This window comes from Colletes gigas, unplaced genomic scaffold (genome assembly GCF_013123115.1).
Source record: "Colletes gigas isolate AHSC1104 unplaced genomic scaffold, ASM1312311v1 Colletes_gigas_Sc00008, whole genome shotgun sequence".
NCBI lineage: Eukaryota > Metazoa > Arthropoda > Insecta > Hymenoptera > Colletidae > Colletes > Colletes gigas.
In genome coordinates, this window is record NW_025106637.1 from 6,144,297 (window position 1) to 6,161,508 (window position 17,212).

At 38.1% G+C, this 17,212-nt stretch overlaps 4 protein-coding genes across 5 annotated transcripts; 1 reads left to right on the forward strand and 3 right to left on the reverse strand.

Annotated features, from left to right (window-relative positions):
- Nucleotides 1-154: 154 nt before the first annotated feature.
- On the reverse strand, nt 155-10,116 carry LOC122396819. The gene is made up of 3 exons (XM_043395519.1): nt 9,730-10,116; nt 368-692; nt 155-291 (listed from the first exon to the last, which is right to left on the reverse strand). Exons 1-3 carry the CDS (start codon nt 9,749-9,751, stop codon nt 252-254), a joined length of 387 nt encoding a protein of 128 aa, XP_043251454.1. The 5' UTR covers nt 9,752-10,116; the 3' UTR covers nt 155-251.
- Nucleotides 10,117-10,446: 330 nt separating this feature from the next.
- On the forward strand, nt 10,447-12,563 carry LOC122396673 (zinc finger protein 622). The gene is made up of 2 exons (XM_043395262.1): nt 10,447-11,745; nt 11,960-12,563. Exons 1-2 carry the CDS (start codon nt 11,067-11,069, stop codon nt 12,436-12,438), a joined length of 1,158 nt encoding a protein of 385 aa, XP_043251197.1. The 5' UTR covers nt 10,447-11,066; the 3' UTR covers nt 12,439-12,563.
- A 147-nt stretch (nt 12,564-12,710) lies between these two features.
- Nucleotides 12,711-15,205, reverse strand: LOC122396674 (arylalkylamine N-acetyltransferase 1-like). The gene is made up of 3 exons (XM_043395263.1): nt 14,891-15,205; nt 14,443-14,712; nt 12,711-13,704 (listed from the first exon to the last, which is right to left on the reverse strand). The coding sequence occupies exons 1-3, from the start codon at nt 15,203-15,205 to the stop codon at nt 13,546-13,548; spliced, it is 744 nt and encodes a 247-aa protein (XP_043251198.1). The 3' UTR covers nt 12,711-13,545.
- A 692-nt stretch (nt 15,206-15,897) lies between these two features.
- On the reverse strand, nt 15,898-17,123 carry LOC122396684 (V-type proton ATPase subunit D). 2 transcript variants are annotated; one of them, XM_043395285.1, is made up of 4 exons: nt 17,023-17,123; nt 16,660-16,777; nt 16,098-16,583; nt 15,898-16,020 (listed from the first exon to the last, which is right to left on the reverse strand). In XM_043395285.1, the coding sequence occupies exons 1-4, from the start codon at nt 17,061-17,063 to the stop codon at nt 15,934-15,936; spliced, it is 732 nt and encodes a 243-aa protein (XP_043251220.1). In that variant the 5' UTR covers nt 17,064-17,123; the 3' UTR covers nt 15,898-15,933. The 2 variants fall into 2 exon arrangements, with proteins under 2 accessions (XP_043251220.1, XP_043251219.1); XM_043395284.1 differs by having other exon boundaries at nt 15,898-16,026.
- Nucleotides 17,124-17,212: the final 89 nt, after the last annotated feature.

Here is a 17,212-nt window from a genome sequence, read left to right on the forward strand (position 1 = left end):
ACGTTTCCAAGCCGTGCGCGCTTTTTTGGTTGTTCGCTTCGATACTTTCACCTATCGCCGTTTTGGTTCAGGTAGGTAATGTCTTCGTTCTCGTCCTTCTGGATCTACTTTTCACGTTTCCCAGCGGCAGTTTGATTGCTGTGCAGCGACGTTGCCAGGCAATGGCTACCCGATGGTAGCTCGTAACGTGTCGAGTCAGGGTGATTTTTGTTGTCTGCGGTGAGATTTGCCGCACTACCCCCTGACGCCAGTCACGTTTCTCTGAAAGGCTGTAGCTTTCGATGCCTATTACTGCAAATCAAACGTTAATCAGTTCGGTTCCCTTCTTCTACGACGTATCGAAACCGCTCTACACGTCGTCACCAACCTGGAAAATTTTGAGGTCCTGTGCTTAGGCAGGACCAGGTGGTTCAGAAATCGTTGGGTGGTATCTTGATGAAGATATTGCCTCGGTTTGGTGGGCAGAGGGGGGTAGTCTTCAATGATCATACACGCTGCCTGTCCGTTGCTTGTGCCCCTAAGAAAGCCTGGGTACCAGGTTGGAGTGGTTAACTCGCAGGTTGCACGCAACAAACGATTGTACCGTGCGAAGGAGATGATGTTGCCGTTTATAAGTCGCTTGGACAATGTCCTACTACCGCCGCCTTTGCTGTACACCGATCCTTTCCCTCTGGATGATATCCTGAATGTTTCTGTAACCACAACCACCATCAAACCTAACTACGGACGAATAAAACTCAATTGGCCAGCGAAGGTCACTAAGTTCCAGTAATATCCACTACTTTTACTTGATTGTGTGCTTTCAGATTTCTGTTGGCCTAACGCTGCGCCAGAGGAAGGGTTGCAGTTGATTCTGTTCCGACTCTAAGCAGCCAATGAATCAGTGCACACTTACGATAAACATTCGTAGGTGTTTCAACGAATACCGTTAATAACAATGTTCACACGAGTTCTCAAGTAACCGCGTATTTTTACAATACAAACCTATGTTCAGTGACCCAAATCATTTCAACTTAAAGAATTCGAGACGCTTCTTAGACATCAGGAGCCGTCGTCGGTTCAACACACCGCGATGAGAAGGGATACAAATTTTTCGTGCTTGCTTTTTTATCCATTCGCGTACGATATACTCAAACGATTCGAGAACTGCAGCCGCGGGTCTGCTAAAAACGTTTACAAGAATAGGACTACCATCGGGGATGATTTCTTTGTTACCAGAATCCTCGCGTGCGAACGTATATGTCGGTCATTTGTGCGTCGGTTGCCTGTTTCTCGTGGGTCGCTAACGATTCGGAAATTTTGTTCAGCGTTCGTGTTGCATTTATTCTCGGTAATCAACGATCATCTAGGCGGTTTTTCGGCGAAACCGACCATACGAGAATCATGATAGCGAAAGTCACACGCGGACGTGCCTGCTGGAGAAACGTTTTAAGGTATTGCCGCTTGGAACGAAAGAACGAAACAGATCCTCGCGAAACGACATTATCACGAAACAGAACAAACGAACAGCGGGACAGAAGACGGTAACGATTAGAGTGAGCAGCTCATAATCCATGGATTCTCATCGATCTGAACTTTGTCACCGATCGTGACAAACGTAACCGAGAATTCTCGAATGAATTTGTTAATAACATACCGAGTAACCCAACGAAAACAGAACGATACAAGGTGTGTACTTTATGAATCTTTCTGTTCAGTGCATTTATCTGTGATCAGATATGTTCTTATGCAATCGAAATTACTTATATCGATAATCCATCGTTGCAACTGTGTGTCGATACGTATCGAATAAGTATTACCATTACCTGAACAATTAGATATTCTCGATATAAAGATTAATATTATCCACACGTAACAAGAATTAACATTGCTGCGATCAAATTTCAGATACAATTATGGTTTTTGCGATAAATACGAGCATTACGTAAACTTATAAGCTACTCAATTTCAGGCTTATATTTTTCGTACATCCGAATTGGCCACGCGATTCTGCGATATTTTACTTAATCTCACACGATTAACATATTTCTCTTTCAGCGCAATAGCATCATTTTAAGTTTCTATTTTCTATTACATACTTCCATGTTTTGTATGCGTTTAATTTAGCAAGCTGTTCCAACAATATGCAGCGCGTTGTATCCATTTCAGCAACATTCTCCTCGTTTGTACGATTAAAATTCATGAAACGACTAAGTCGAAAAGATCATCGTTCCGACAATGTTTTTCTAAAACGACGACGATCGAAAGAACATCGAAAAATATTTTTCCAGGCATTATACCAATCTAGACGGGATTCCTTTGATTTGGACAACAGGTAAAACGCCTATTATACAGGGTGTTCGGCCACCCCTGGGAAAAAATTTAATGGGGGATTCTAGAGGCCAAAATAAGACAAAAATCAAGAATACCAATTTGTTGATGGAGGCTTCGTTAACAAGTTATTAACGTTCAAAGTTTCGCTCGTACTGAATTTTTTTCTCGAAAATGCGCAAGATTTCGGGGGTGTGTCTATTCATCAAAAAGGACTGTAATTGAACCCCGCAAACGAAAATAATTTTTTCACAACGATTTGTAATTTTTTAATTTTGTCGAATAATTTCATATCTTCTCTATTTTTTTCCTCGAAAGTGGGCAGGATTTCGTGGATATGTCTAATGACAAAAACTGATTGCAATTGACCCCAGCAACCGAAAATAATTTTTTCACAACGATTTGTAATTTTTTAATTTTGTCGAATAATTTCACACCTTCTCTATTTTTTTCCTCGAAAGTGGGCAGGATTTCGTGGGTATGTCTAATGACAAAAACTGATTGCAATTGACCCCAGCAACCGAAAATAATTTTTTCACAACGATTTGTAATTTTTTAATTTTGTCGAATAATTTCACACCTTCTCTATTTTTTTCCTCGAAAGTGGGCAGGATTTCGTGGGTATGTCTAATGACAAAAACTGATTGCAATTGACCCCAGCAACCGAAAATAATTTTTTCACAACGATTTGTAATTTTTTAATTTTGTCGAATAGTTTCATACCTTCTCTATTTTTTTCCTCGAAAGTGAGCAGGATTTCGTGGGTATGTCTAATGACAAAAATTGATTGTAATTGACCCCCGCAAGCAAAAATAATTTTTTCACAACGATTTGTAATTTTTTAATTTTGTCGAATAATTTCATATCTTCTCTATTTTTTTCCTCGAAAGTGGGCAGGATTTCGTGGATATGTCTAATGACAAAAACTGATTGCAATTGACCCCAGCAACCGAAAATAATTTTTTCACAACGATTTGTAATTTTTTAATTTTGTCGAATAGTTTCATACCTTCTCTATTTTTTTCCTCGAAAGTGAGCAGGATTTCGTGGGTATGTCTAATGACAAAAATTGATTGTAATTGACCCCCGCAAGCAAAAATAATTTTTTCACAACGATTTGTAATTTTTTAATTTTGTCGAATAATTTCATATCTTCTCTATTTTTTTCCTCGAAAGTGGGCAGGATTTCGTGGATATGTCTAATGACAAAAACTGATTGCAATTGACCCCAGCAACCGAAAATAATTTTTTCACAACGATTTGTAATTTTTTAATTTTGTCGAATAGTTTCATACCTTCTCTATTTTTTTCCTCGAAAGTGAGCAGGATTTCGTGGGTATGTCTAATGACAAAAACTGATTGCAATTGACCCCAGCAACCGAAAATAATTTTTTCACAACGATTTGTAATTTTTTAATTTTGTCGAATAATTTCACACCTTCTCTATTTTTTTCCTCGAAAGTGGGCAGGATTTCGTGGGTATGTCTAATGACAAAAACTGATTGCAATTGACCCCAGCAACCGAAAATAATTTTTTCACAACGATTTGTAATTTTTTAATTTTGTCGAATAGTTTCATACCTTCTCTATTTTTTTCCTCGAAAGTGGGCAGGATTTCGTGGATATGTCTAATGACAAAAACTGATTGCAATTGACCCCAGCAACCGAAAATAATTTTTTCACAACGATTTGTAATTTTTTAATTTTGTCGAATAGTTTCATACCTTCTCTATTTTTTTCCTCGAAAGTGGGCAGGATTTCGTGGATATGTCTAATGACAAAAACTGATTGCAATTGACCCCAGCAACCGAAAATAATTTTTTCACAACGATTTGTAATTTTTTAATTTTGTCGAATAGTTTCATACCTTCTCTATTTTTTTCCTCGAAAGTGAGCAGGATTTCGTGGGTATGTCTAATGACAAAAATTGATTGTAATTGACCCCCGCAAGCGAAAATAATTTTTTCAGAACGATTTGAAAAATTCTTTTTCGCCGAAAAATTTCAGCACCTACTCGATTTTTTCTAGAAAGTGGGCAGGATTTCGTGGGCATGTCTAATGTTAAAAACTGATTGTAATTGACCCCCGCAACCGAAAATAATTTTTCCAGAACGATTAGAAATTTTTGAATTTAATTGTTAATAACTTTTTAACGAAGCCTCCATCAACAAATTGGTATTCTTGATTTTCGTCTTATTTTGGCCTCTAGAATACCCCATTAAAATTTTGTCCCAGGGGTGGCCGAACACCCTGTATAAAAGAACAGCGTAATCCGCTTTTGGGTGGCACGGTAACGCAGGCGATGATTGTGTTGTAATCATTAGAGGTAATTAAATCACGTAAGTCGTTCCGAACAGATAAGAAGAAATATCAATCGTTCGTATGAAGAATGTGTCTCATATCGTTATAAAAATTGTCATACTTTTTCAAACGTTATATTGTAGAATTGTATTATAATTACAGAAGTAATGTTAGGAAGAAAGGAGTGCTATTTCCCGTTGGAAGAAGTCTCTTTTCAACGTTATTAACGCCCCTTAAGATATTGACGTTCTTACATGTAAGTAAGTACAGAGTTCCGATGGCGGACACGCGAAGTAAAATAGCCTAGAATTCTAGCCACGGTGGTTTCATAGCGATAGCCGCTTATCAATGCAGCGACGAGCGCTAAAGGTGCTCCCCATCGTATCGATCCATTTCTAATGGAAACAGAATTTCATATTGTGAACCCGAGCAGCTAAAATTCCGCGCGACGCGTTTCAAACGTAGACGTTGTACGTATTTTTATAATCAAGCTTCCCATCCATTCTACGAGCCGGAATATTTTCTTGTTTACGTAAGTTCCGCATCGCGTAGATTATCGACGACCTGCGGAGAATTACGTACAAAACGATCGATATCTTCATTATCATTAAACAGTAGTTACCGTATATACAACCCGAGTGACGCGAACGAAGAATCGCCTATAAAACTTGCAACGTAGCGAAGTTCCTATATACCATCGAATTGTTAGTTATTTATTTGTCGATTGCACGGTGCAATGACCGACGACGGCCATACGTTTATCACGGTCAAACAATCGTGCAGTTTTTCAAGCTCCCTGCACAGGTACACGAACCCACGTTCACCCACTTCTTTCGTTTCGACGATTGTTCGTTCCTCTAAGCTTACCAAACGGTGATCAATCGAAATACTTTCTCATAGATCTTGGTCCCAGCTAATTTCGATTTTTTTCCAATACAGGGATCAGCGTGAAAACGGAAGGACTGTACGTGTATTTCCAATACGTCGTAAGTGTTTCGAATACGAAAAAAAAGGAGACCAGAACGCCGAGAGCACGGTAAATCCCCACCAAAGATTCAAGCAGCGTGACAAACGCAGAGCACTGGATCACGAAATTCGAGAGGCTCGTATAATCGCATCGTTCGTCGGCCAACTTCGCTCGCGTTAAACGTGTGAAACCACTCCCACCACAACGTGATTAGACCAAATCCGTGGTCGCACGAACACACTGTCCGCGATACACATTCAGCTGAAGCATTTGTTGGCAGCGGTCTCCGGTCGTCGCCGCATGGAAACGCATTTTGATCAAAAAGAAAGAGAAAAAAAAAGGAGATAGGTAGTCGATGCGTACGGTCACGTTGCACCGTGTCACACAATGTTTAAAGAGGCCACGTCGATGCGTGGTAAGCTACTCGTAAAAAAACGAAACCAAACCAACGGAGAAGGAGACATCTGCGAAGAATCGAGGCCCCCGGGTTCCACGGAATCGTGACGGACGGGCAGGAACTTGGCAGCACGACAAGAACATCGTAAGAACAGTGACCGTTGGGTAACAATCGACGATAAATCGCGATCACCTTTCGTAAACTTTAGTCCCTTGGTCTGTGATCGAAGAACTGGGGGGAAGTCGCTATTCGTCGCCTCCTTCACAAGCACCGATTGCAAAACCCTCTTGGTGGCCGTTACGAAAAGATGCAAAGCTTTCGAGAGTATCTCCACTGACGGGTAACGAAAAGTATTTCCCCCTAAAGATAGCCTAAAGGCCAAGAGTTGCCCTATCGAGCGACGAGGAGGTGCAGCGCCGACGAGGATCTTTACCTGCTCGGTACAGACGCATAAGTCGTGATTTGCGATCGTGGCTGCTGGTGGTGGTGGTACTCTTGGTGCCCCTACGTCTTCCTCGAGACTCTCGCCAGATAGGGAGAGTTAAATCGAGGAAGAGAATCGCCGGTTCCGCTGAATAATTCGCCCGAAAAGTGTCGGTCTCGCGGCGCTTGTTACGTGGACGCACACGTTACGACGAATCGTGGACGATGTCTGTGGACGTTTGCGTGCTTTCTGCCTCCGTAACTGGAGTCGTCGTAGTCGTAGTCGTCGTCGTCGTCGTCGTGGTCGTTGTCGTCGTCGTGGGTCGTCGTCGTTGTCGACGTCGTGCGTGTTCGTGGCTCTCTCGGGTCCCGGATCGGCCTACTCCGTGCCTCCGATGGTCGCGCACGCGTTCTCCGCGAGGAGATACGCCGCATATTGATCGGAACGTGGCCCGATCCGGACGTAACGAACGACGCGGAATTTCTAGTACGGCGGCGTGCGCCGGACTCGAGGCAAGGTCAGATTTCAGCGATCTCTCGCCCCACGAGGACATGTGTGAGGCGTGCATCGGTGCACTGGATAAGATACATTAGTTTCCGTGGTAAGCAGAGGATGACCTACTCGACTCGAAGTAAATCTTAATATAATGGGCTATAGACCGGTACGAGTAAGGTCAGGCAGGAGTGATCAGTGATCTTTAGCCACGAGGACAGGGTATACCGTGTATTGTCTCGTGCATACGACGAGATACGTTATTTTTACCCACACTGGACAGAGGACCACCCCATTTAGTAACGAGTTTTATCATAATAGGATGTAATAGACTCTGACCAAGGACCTCTGACCTCTAGGATCACCCTAAGTATCGTAGTAACCAGATGTCTAAGTAAATGAAACGTCAGGAAATCCGAACGTCGTGTTGCCTCCATTTGTTACCGAAGCAGGGGCAGGTAACAGTTCCCGACATTGGTTTGCATAAGGTAACGAAGTCGCGTGCGTTAGAGCGTTCGCCTTATCCTTTAAGGCGTCCATTACAGAGTCAAGTTTAACGACAATCGCGCAATGAAAGTATCGCACGCGCAACGGATCACGGTTATGCATTTTAGAACGGTTATTATCTAGCGGCCGCGCGACTCGAGTACATGTATTATGCATTCTCTGGGCATAATCAATCTTTTATGTCACCCAGACACGTTTTGAGCAAGCTGGATCGTTCGCGATGCGTCGCGAAAAGGACATACTATGCCGAGACAGATTCGTCGCAATAATGCCGCATGCGACTCCTTATGGAAATACCTCGTTCGCCCTGCACACGAGGGTGAAAAAAATTACATTATTGCGGGTGCTAATGGTACACAATTACGGCACACTAGAGCGCTCAGGAATTCGATAAACGTGATTCATTGTAATTTCACAAACTGGTTAAATTACATTTTTACTCTGAAACTACTGTATGTGTCTCTGGGTCTGGCCATGGTCCACTCGAGCATTGTAGCACAGCGAGTCAATGTCCGAGAATACCAGGGAAATAAGCAAGTAGACACGATGGTTGACGGCAAGATTTCCCAACGTTCATTCTGGTTCTTCCACCTACTTGGAATCTGATTAACCCAATTCATTTTATAACTTTAAGCATCTGTATCCCAGAAACGAGGAAAATGTTTTTGTAACTCTCAAAGTGACATTACCAACCGGTGTCTCCACCGCTAGTTGAGATTCGAGCATTTGCTATCATTTATTGTTTCGAGTCGTCACAGTGTTATCTTCGATGCGTCACAATCATTAAGTGGTTGCGCAAAGAAAACTGAAACCACTATCGATCGATTAGGAAATCGTAAATGAACGTTCAAAATCGTTAAGAGTACGTTAGCGTTTCTGTCGAGGACCGTTCAGAGATTTTATCCGGGAACAACGCGGTTCAAAGGAAACGATTTCCGGTCTAAGAACACCGTTTGAGAATCACTGGAGCTGATTAAGAGGTATTATTTTGCATTGCTATCGTGCAGCAATGCATACTTAAGGGTCAAAGCAGGCCATCTTAAGTCGCAGATAAATGAAAAAAATAAGGCGAGCGTATACGAAGGGAAGAGGTCCGATTACACGAGACTGTTCGAAGAATCGGTTTCGAAGCGAGATATCGCTTCCTTCTGACGATTAAAGACCCCATTATTCACTTTACGAATTCTTATTACCATCAGGATAATTTATGTATTTTATTTAAAAGAGTCAGAGACTGTTTATTAAACAATCGAAACTCGAAACAGATTAACGAATCAAAGTATAAATATTGTATGACCATAAGAAACTCATATATCGAATTAAGAGTTAACCTTTTGTGATCTTACGCCGAATCAAGCTCCGCTGGACCCAATATAATTTCGAAATACACGTATGTAAAGATATTTCAAGATATCGACTGTTCAAGCATACTTGAATAAGTATGCTTTTTATAATTAATCTTATATAATGTTTCTAAAATGAAGGGGTAAATAATTTAAGGAAAAAAACATCTGAATACTGTGCTGCAAACAGTGCGATAAGATAATAGAAATGTTTAATTAAACAATATTTGCAAGTGTGCTTTTATAATGTAGTATGTACAGATACTGGAAGAATTAATACAAGGGTGCGAAGTACAGTGTTCCGTTTGAATCAATACGCAACAACAATTTGTGGGCAAGCACAGAAAACGTATAATCGAGAATAGATACACAGCGATACGAATTCGTACGTTTTATTGGCTGTAAAAATTTTTAAACGTATGGTTCGAACATGCCGGAAAATTTCAAACAAACGAGTTTCCTTTGCGGATCAGTGAATTCGTCGTAATTGCCGATGGCGGATGACGTTGCACATTACACTCAACGTAGAAATAAATATCAATATCGTATGTAAAAAAATTTAGAAAGGAAACGAATTCAAGACCATTTCGTAACTTCGTTTCATTTCTTTTTCCAAAACCGCCCGAAAAAGGAAACGTGATTCATCGCCACACCGCAAACGCGTTATCGCATACTCGAGGAACAATCGGTCGTTTCGGTAGATACGTTTAATAATTTGTAGCGTAATATCGATCTATCGTTAGTATAAGAGAAATGGAAAAAATGTAGAAAGCGAAAAAGAGATAAACGGAGGGAAGGCAATAACGTGCAAGAGAAGAATGCAAAAAGGACAGAGAAACGGTAATTTCCGTAGAAACGAGAGCCACTCCACGGATCGCACACGTTCTCGTGTCCAAAATGGCTGGTCGCTAAAATTAGCGTCGGAAAGCAACTGAAATGATATTGGATAGGACGTCGCCGTCGGTATCATGCCATGGTTCCTACTCACCTTGACGTCGAAGAAAAGTCATATAAAATGGTATCGCCCTGCTGGACGGCCGCCTTCTAGCGTGAAAATTGAACGGGTGTTCGTGGGTGTATCGAGACAGATGGATCTCCCTATCGGGTGTACCCCAGTGTCTCGTTTTACGTCTTTCTACGATATCGCTTATGGAAGTTGCTCGTGAATACGGTTAGCCGCGTCGCCGTAACACCGTGTCGATGCCTTCTAGTTTCTCAGTACTTTTCCTACTCGATGACAAGTACTTCTGTCGTCGAATTGGTATCCGCTCGAGATTTCTGCGGCTTTACGTACTATGCGTAACTCTTTTTTTTGCTCACGACGTGCACTCGATACGTTCCGGCTTCTGAGACGTCTACTGCCTGAATACAACTGCATATGTTCCACGAAACCAGGGCCGTAACGTGCTGCAATACCCTACAATGATAATGGCGCCCCTGCTTTCGCCAAGTACCACGTATTCTTTCACGAGTCATGTGATCCTCCATCTTATTGGCAGTGATGTAATAGAAATTTTGTGATTTTATTTCATATGGTTCTTTAACAACAACCGGGATAAGGATTTTTTATTCGGATGTAACACTACCGTGCTAGTATAATCTTGGAAAAATTTCTTATATGATAATAAGACGTTTAAAGTTTTTTCTAACTGCACGACGATCTTGCTTAATCGTAGTCTATGCTTGAACGATGAGATAACGCGAAGTATAATTTAAAATAATTGTATAAAGTGAAGGAAAGGAAAAGTTTGTGAATTTTTTTCAACAGTTGTTAAATATCTTTCATAAACGAGATAATAGAAAACAACGACAAAATTACCAGAATATTCACCGTTAATATCGTTTACGCCAGTAATAATATGTAATACGATTACTCGGACATTTTATTCCGCCATGATTTCGGTACTTTTGCATATTTTCAGAAGATTGCAGCTAAGATCAAGCATAAAACTTTTTGCTGATAATTTATCAAAGATTTTCTTTGTGTTAGCAATTTAGAAATAAGTATACATTTTTTTCAAGTATTCTGATACAATATCAAACGTTGTTAAGATACTCGTAAGTGAATTGCAATAATTGTGCAATTTGTAACATAACCTCTGTATTAGTGTAAAACGTAGCTTTGCACGTGATGGACATTGAAGCTCTCTGCGTTTTCTATTAAATCGAAGTACTAGTGATCGTTATGCTATTTGTATTTATTTACTATTACAATCTATAAATCACGATACATGTTATTGAAACATAGTTTATATTAAACATCGAGTGTTTTATTAGTTAGAGAATGCAACTTTGCATCGTAGTATATTAAAATATTGCTTAAAAATGACCTCGCCGTTTACGTGTATCACGTGTCGTGTGGCATTTCGAGATTTAGAAGTGCAAAGACAACATTACAAATCAGACTGGCACAGATACAATTTAAAAAGGAAAGTAGCCGAATTACCTCCTGTTACTGTAGAAGAGTTTCAGAAGAGAGTAATTGCACAAAGGAATAAAGATGATAAACAAAGGGAAGAGGAAACAATGAATTGCAAAAATTGCAGAAAAAGTTTCAATACAAAAAATCAGTATGAAAATCATTTACTATCGAAAAAGCACAAAGAAAAATGTGCTAAACAGTGCAGTATTTCAGACATGGAACATGAAACATTGGATAATGATGCTAGTTCTTCGCTTAATTGTCTAATTGACAAGGATGTCAAAGAGGAAAGTTCTAGTAACAGTAGCAAACAATCAACAGATGAGATGGAAGTAGATACTGAGATTGAGTCTGTAGATTCTGATGAATGGATCAAAGATGCTGAAAACCCAGTAAGAAATAATGATTGTCTGTTTTGCAATCATCATAGTAGATCTTTGGTGCGTAATTTGAAACACATGACCATTGCACATTCATTCTTCATACCAGATCCAGAATATTGCACAGATATTAAAGGTATACTTACATACCTTGGAGAAAAAATTTTTGCAGGATATATGTGTATTTGGTGCAATGATTCTGGTAAGCAAGTTTAAATCCTTATTTCTAGGGTTTTATTATAATCCCTAGGGTTTCCCCCAATAGGGTTTTATTTTACTATACAGGGTGTTTATTTTACTCCCATGAAAAATTGTTATTCTATATTTTAGACTTATTTTTTCATGTAGAATCACCCCCTTTTTGCTTGTACCATCAGTTACACCCTGTATTAAAATAATTTACTATTTATTAACAGGAAGGAGCTTTCAAAGTGCAGAAGCTGCCAGAGCACATATGATTGATAAAGGCCATTGTAAAATGTTGCATGAAGGAGATGCTCTTGCAGAATATGCAGGGTTTTATGATTATTCATCCAGTTATCCGGATGCAGAAAGTGGTGATCCAGATGCAGAAGTAGAAATACCTGAATTAGATGATAATGATTATCAACTAGTATTGCCTTCAGGAAATGTTATTGGTCATAGATCTTTAATGAGATACTATAAACAAAACTTAAATCCGAATAGGGCGGTCGCGATACCTAAGAGTGAAAAACTGCTCAAAGTACTGTCTCAGTACAGAGCACTTGGTTGGACAGAAACACAGCAAGAAGCTGTTGTAAAGAAAGCCAGAGATATCAAATACATGCAAAGAATACAGGCTAAATACTCAACACAATTACAGTTTAAAGCAAATAAATTACAAAGATATTTCAGACCCCAAGTAAACTTCTAGATCTCGCTATTATATGTATAAATATTGTTACAAGACTGCATTCCTTTTTTAATTATATAATTTTTATGAAGGATAAATTGTCAGGCGTGCTTATTATGTTGCATATTTATACATTTATTAAAAAAATAAAGTTTGTACTTATTTAGTTGAAATCTGTACTTAATATATGATGATTACTAATCACGAAATTAAAAATTGGTCGGTAGAACATATAAGCTGTAAATCATTATAAACTGTAATATTTATTTGGCGGATATTCTTACAAAATAACTTGTAATATATTTTCGTAACACGTGATATCAACAAAAATATTTCTTGTAACTTTTAGTTTACACTCGTGTGGACCCATTATCCAGTAATTCCTGAACCCATGAGCTAAGCACTCTTTTCAATGAATCATTACACACGGATTGCGAGATAATCCGTATATTGCGCTTTCATGTTAGCTGTAAAAAAATGCGCACACAATCGAAAATATCGGGAATTGTGTACTCATACGTATACGATATACTTTCATATTACCATCAGTAAACTTTAGAATGTACAGAAAAGTTAACAAACGTCAAACTATAACATTTGACACCATTTTCGTTTCCTACTAGATCACTATCGACAATGCGATGCACGCTGGTTTTTTTTTCGCAATATACAAAAACGTAAATTTTATTTCGTACAACATTTTTTAATGTATAAATCAGAGCAGTTGACCCGTCGAGTTCGTTCTGAATTAGCAGAATGCAGAACAAAAGTCCAATAAACAAAATGTTAAATGGATCTTTATTCTGGCATTTGTCAACTCAAATATTTGTTACCGCTTCATTTTTCTTATTTTTTTTTTACTAACGACACATCGTTCGAAACACAGACATGGGTCAGTAACCGATGTTTCGAATCTTTAATACGTTCTACGAGAAACACGGTTCACCCTTTTTTGTTAAATATAATTACTTTGTAAATGCGTTTTTGAGACAAACATACATTAGAGAGCTGTTATTGTCAGACAACGATACACATAGTTTTACTCTACTGCTCTTTTGTAAGATATTTCTGCTTGAAGATTTCTTGAATAACGTTGAATTTCAATTTCGATTTTTTTTTTTTTTTTCTTTAATTCAATATTTTCACCATCAGCTTTAAAGCTTGATGGGGAGGAGTTGGTCTGATTGATTCATCGAGATCCGTATACGGGATCTCGGCTTCTACTTGAAAACCGCGTTTCAAGCATACTTTTTGCGAGAACATTCCGGTCGCGTCTGCTTTGAACACCTGCAAAATATATCACCAAATTGAGCAGTGATTTGGGGACTTTTTATTGTCCACGAACGTACATACATTGCGTGCAAAAAATACCTCTCGAAAAAGTAACGAGTGCATTGCAAAGTACATCTTGGGAAACGAAAATTCATCCCATGCATTATAATCGAAGAACATGCTGAAACAAAAATAGAACGTGAAATTTGATCGAACAGTCATCTTCTCGCAACACAGAGTGCTATACACGCACGAGCAGATGCATACAAATCTATTTTTTAATTCAGATATGTATGAAAAATTAATATTAATAATCGTTTAACAGGTTAGAACATGTTAACTTCTGCCATTTTATTAACAAGTGTATATACGAAATAATATGTTAAAAATATAATTTATTTGATGCTAAAACTAAATAAATTACGTATTTAACTTTCAAGTTACTTTTAACATCTTTTCTATGAATAATTAATCTTAAATACGTTATAAATAAATAACTCATTTTTGTTCAAAGTTTAATGAGAAATGAGAAGGTATAAAATAGACGATATGACATTATTGCAAATTATATTTCAAATCTGGGTGTGCGCCATAAAATTAGAACACGCTCGTGTTAGCGGCTTGGTAAAGGTCACGGAACACCATTTGAAAGGAACGATTTATTTTTCTCCGAACCTAAATGCATGCATCAGACATTTACGTACAAAATTACATGTTAAACATTGTAAAAAATGGTACAACACTCGCAATTACCTTGAAACCAGCATTTCTTGCTGTTTCTTCGCTATCGGCCATCAAAATATTCGCCAAACCCCTTCCGCGGAAGTTCTCGTCTACGCTAAGGATTCGACATTCGAACAATTCATCGACGTTGTACTTTGAAAATAGATCGACTTTCTCATTAACCTTATAGAGAAGCCCAAAAATTATTTTGAACTTTTCATCGTTTAGTTCGGCAAGCCGACGTTCAGCCTCTTCGCGTTCTCCCTTTTTCAGGATACCATTCAAAGCCATTCCTGCTATCTATTATGATAATGAATTTAATATTCAAGGTCCATATGTCGCGGAGAAAACATTCGTCCGTCGATAAAAAGAAATTGCAATAGTATACAAAATGAACCATCGGGTTGAAAAAAAATATGCAGATATTTTTTTTTATAGAGAGCAATTATACAACTACCTTTTTTAAATTTCAACTTACCGTCCCATTCGGATCCACGAGCATCCTCGAGTATCCCTGCTTTAATGTGAGCAGGCAGTGTCTTTCCAGCTCGAACTGACTTTCTCCTTTTTCACAAAGACCTACCGCATGATTCAACGGTTCATCGGAGAAAAAATTCCACTTCAAGTGGTGGATTGCATCTTTGAAACGATTTTCTGGGACTTCCACAACTTTTAAATGATCAGACGACATCTTTGGGGTGGTCACCGCACGAATTTTCCGCGCACTGAAAGGATTTTCCACGCGCGCACCACCCTTAGTAGGGAGAGTTAGCTCATATGGGAAAAGGTCCATATATTGATTGACCCAGTTCAAGAAATTTACTGGCTATAATGATTATGCATCCTTAATTATTCTTAATGCCAAGCGCGCATCACGGGTACCAATGGTATCTGTAGATTTTGGCGAATAATTGAAAGTTCACATAAGATTTCGATCTTTGAGTATTAATAAGATGTAGAATTAAAAATAAGCACGTGAATATTTTTTGGAGAAGATCAGTGATATACACATATCCACACTACGAAATAAAGGCATGCTTCTTCAAGAAAGAAAGCAGGAATAAAACGGAAGTGAATGGAGAAGAATATAAAACATAGGGATTGAACGTAGACGCACATGTTTATTATTCATAACTTTTTTACTAAATACTGGATTTTATAACATTTCATAATGTTATGTATTTCACGAACTGTTCACGTTTACTAATACCCTTATTAACAAAGTAACAATACGAATATTTCGAATGTGTTTACATATAGTAGCACTTTCAGGAAATGACAAGGTAGTAATGTACAGTCAACATACATTATAATGAAATTAAAATATGTTAACAATACGATAAAAAAACCCATAATTATTTGTTTACTTTATTTGAAATTAATATTGTCTAAGGATTTTCTGAAAGGATTGAATTGTTGTTTTATCATACTTCATTATTTACACTTTATCACATTCGCTCAGAATTGAAACATTCTTTTTTTTTAATACTTCTGCATGTGAAAACAAGCTATTTACAGGCTTTAGAATAAAATATCATCATCTCCTTCATCCAACATATTTGGAGTTTCAATATCTTGACCAGCAGCTATCATTTCTTGTCTAGCTTGCTCAAACTGCAAAATAATTTAAACATTGGGTGTATTTTCCATTAAAAAATGAAACAATCTAAATTTTGGAATGTTACCTTAACTTTTGCTTGTTTCTTTTTATCTTGTATCTTCTTTAAACGATAGAACTCTTCTCTCTCCAGTTCATCTAGTTCAGAAATTATATAAGCAAGGGTCCTTTCAATTCTTGGAATGATAACATGCTCAATGGCATTTACACGGCGATTTGTAATTTTAATAACCTCATCCAAGGTTACAAAACTTGTCTGTAAAGATGCTAACTCTACTAACAACTTGACTGCTTTTTGATAATTTTTTTTCAACTTGGCTAATTGTTGGCCACCTCTTGCCAAACCAGCTAATTCATATGTATCTGAGCCATCTTGATAAGATTCAAACACTGGAAGATTAACACCAGCAACATTATCTTTTTTAGAGCGAATTTTAATTTGTGCTTTTGTTACATTCTGAAGAACTACTTGATTGAAATCTCCAGTTGCAAATTTTGCTTCTGCCAATGAAAAAGCTGCCTCTTTCATTACTTCACCCATAAGTGTTTTTGTCTACATAGAAATACAGGAAGCATAATCATTATAGTACATGATAAACAATTACAGATATAAGTAGGACATTTTATACCTCAATAATTTTACCCAAAATTAATCTAAAACGCATTTGCAATGCATCTGCTTTCTTTTTCAACAAACCATGACCTTTTTGTGCTCCCTGCAAACGGGATTTCATTAACATTTGAGCACTGAAAAAAAGCATATTAAAATTAATATAATGAATAACATGTTCCGAGGAACCACATGAACGATGTATTTAAAAATGCGTTTTAAACATTTTAAATACACTGAGGTAGGGTTACACCCATTTAACGACGAATGTCAAAAGTTTTATGTAATTCGGGAGGGAATGATAATAAATATTAAATAAATAGGAAGTTAAATTCATGAGCGGATAGAAAGGATCTGAGCAATTCATAAGTGAAATACTCACCCCCGAGAAGGGAAAATTGCAAGTTTATCCTTTCCAGACATTGCAGAGAACTATCAAGCAGATAGGAATGAGATTGATCAGCTGACTCGTGAGACCGGAAACGTTAAATATATGTAGTTGTGCTTTAAAAGGCGCGTGATTTAAGAAATAACAAAGTAATTTACTTCTTTCCAATATCTAACGATATTTG

Bases quoted from the DNA above. Each gene is read 5' to 3' on its own strand.
- LOC122396819 (XM_043395519.1), bottom strand. From the start codon at position 9,751: ATGACTTTTCTTCGACGTCAAG. The intron at 693-9,729 runs GTGAGTAGGAAC...TTGTGGTTACAG, and splicing joins GACTTTTCTTCGACGTCAAG to AAACATTCAGGATATCATCC. The intron at 292-367 runs GTTGGTGACGAC...TTTGATTTGCAG, and splicing joins AGGACCTCAAAATTTTCCAG to TAATAGGCATCGAAAGCTAC.
- LOC122396673 (XM_043395262.1), top strand. From the start codon at position 11,067: ATGACCTCGCCGTTTACGTGTATCACGTGTCGTGTGGCATTTCGAGAT. The intron at 11,746-11,959 runs GTAAGCAAGTTT...ATTTATTAACAG, and splicing joins TATTTGGTGCAATGATTCTG to GAAGGAGCTTTCAAAGTGCA.
- LOC122396674 (XM_043395263.1), bottom strand. From the start codon at position 15,205: ATGGACCTTTTCCCATATGAGCTAACTCTCCCTACTAAGGGTGGTGCG. The intron at 14,713-14,890 runs GTAAGTTGAAAT...TTATCATAATAG, and splicing joins TCGTGGATCCGAATGGGACG to ATAGCAGGAATGGCTTTGAA. The intron at 13,705-14,442 runs GTAATTGCGAGT...TATATTTTGCAG, and splicing joins CAAGAAATGCTGGTTTCAAG to GTGTTCAAAGCAGACGCGAC.
- LOC122396684 (XM_043395284.1), bottom strand. From the start codon at position 17,063: ATGTCTGGAAAGGATAAACTTGCAATTTTCCCTTCTCGGGG. The intron at 16,778-17,022 runs GTGAGTATTTCA...GCTTTTTTTCAG, and splicing joins GCAATTTTCCCTTCTCGGGG to TGCTCAAATGTTAATGAAAT. The intron at 16,027-16,097 runs GTAACATTCCAA...ATTATTTTGCAG, and splicing joins AGAAACAAGCAAAAGTTAAG to TTTGAGCAAGCTAGACAAGA.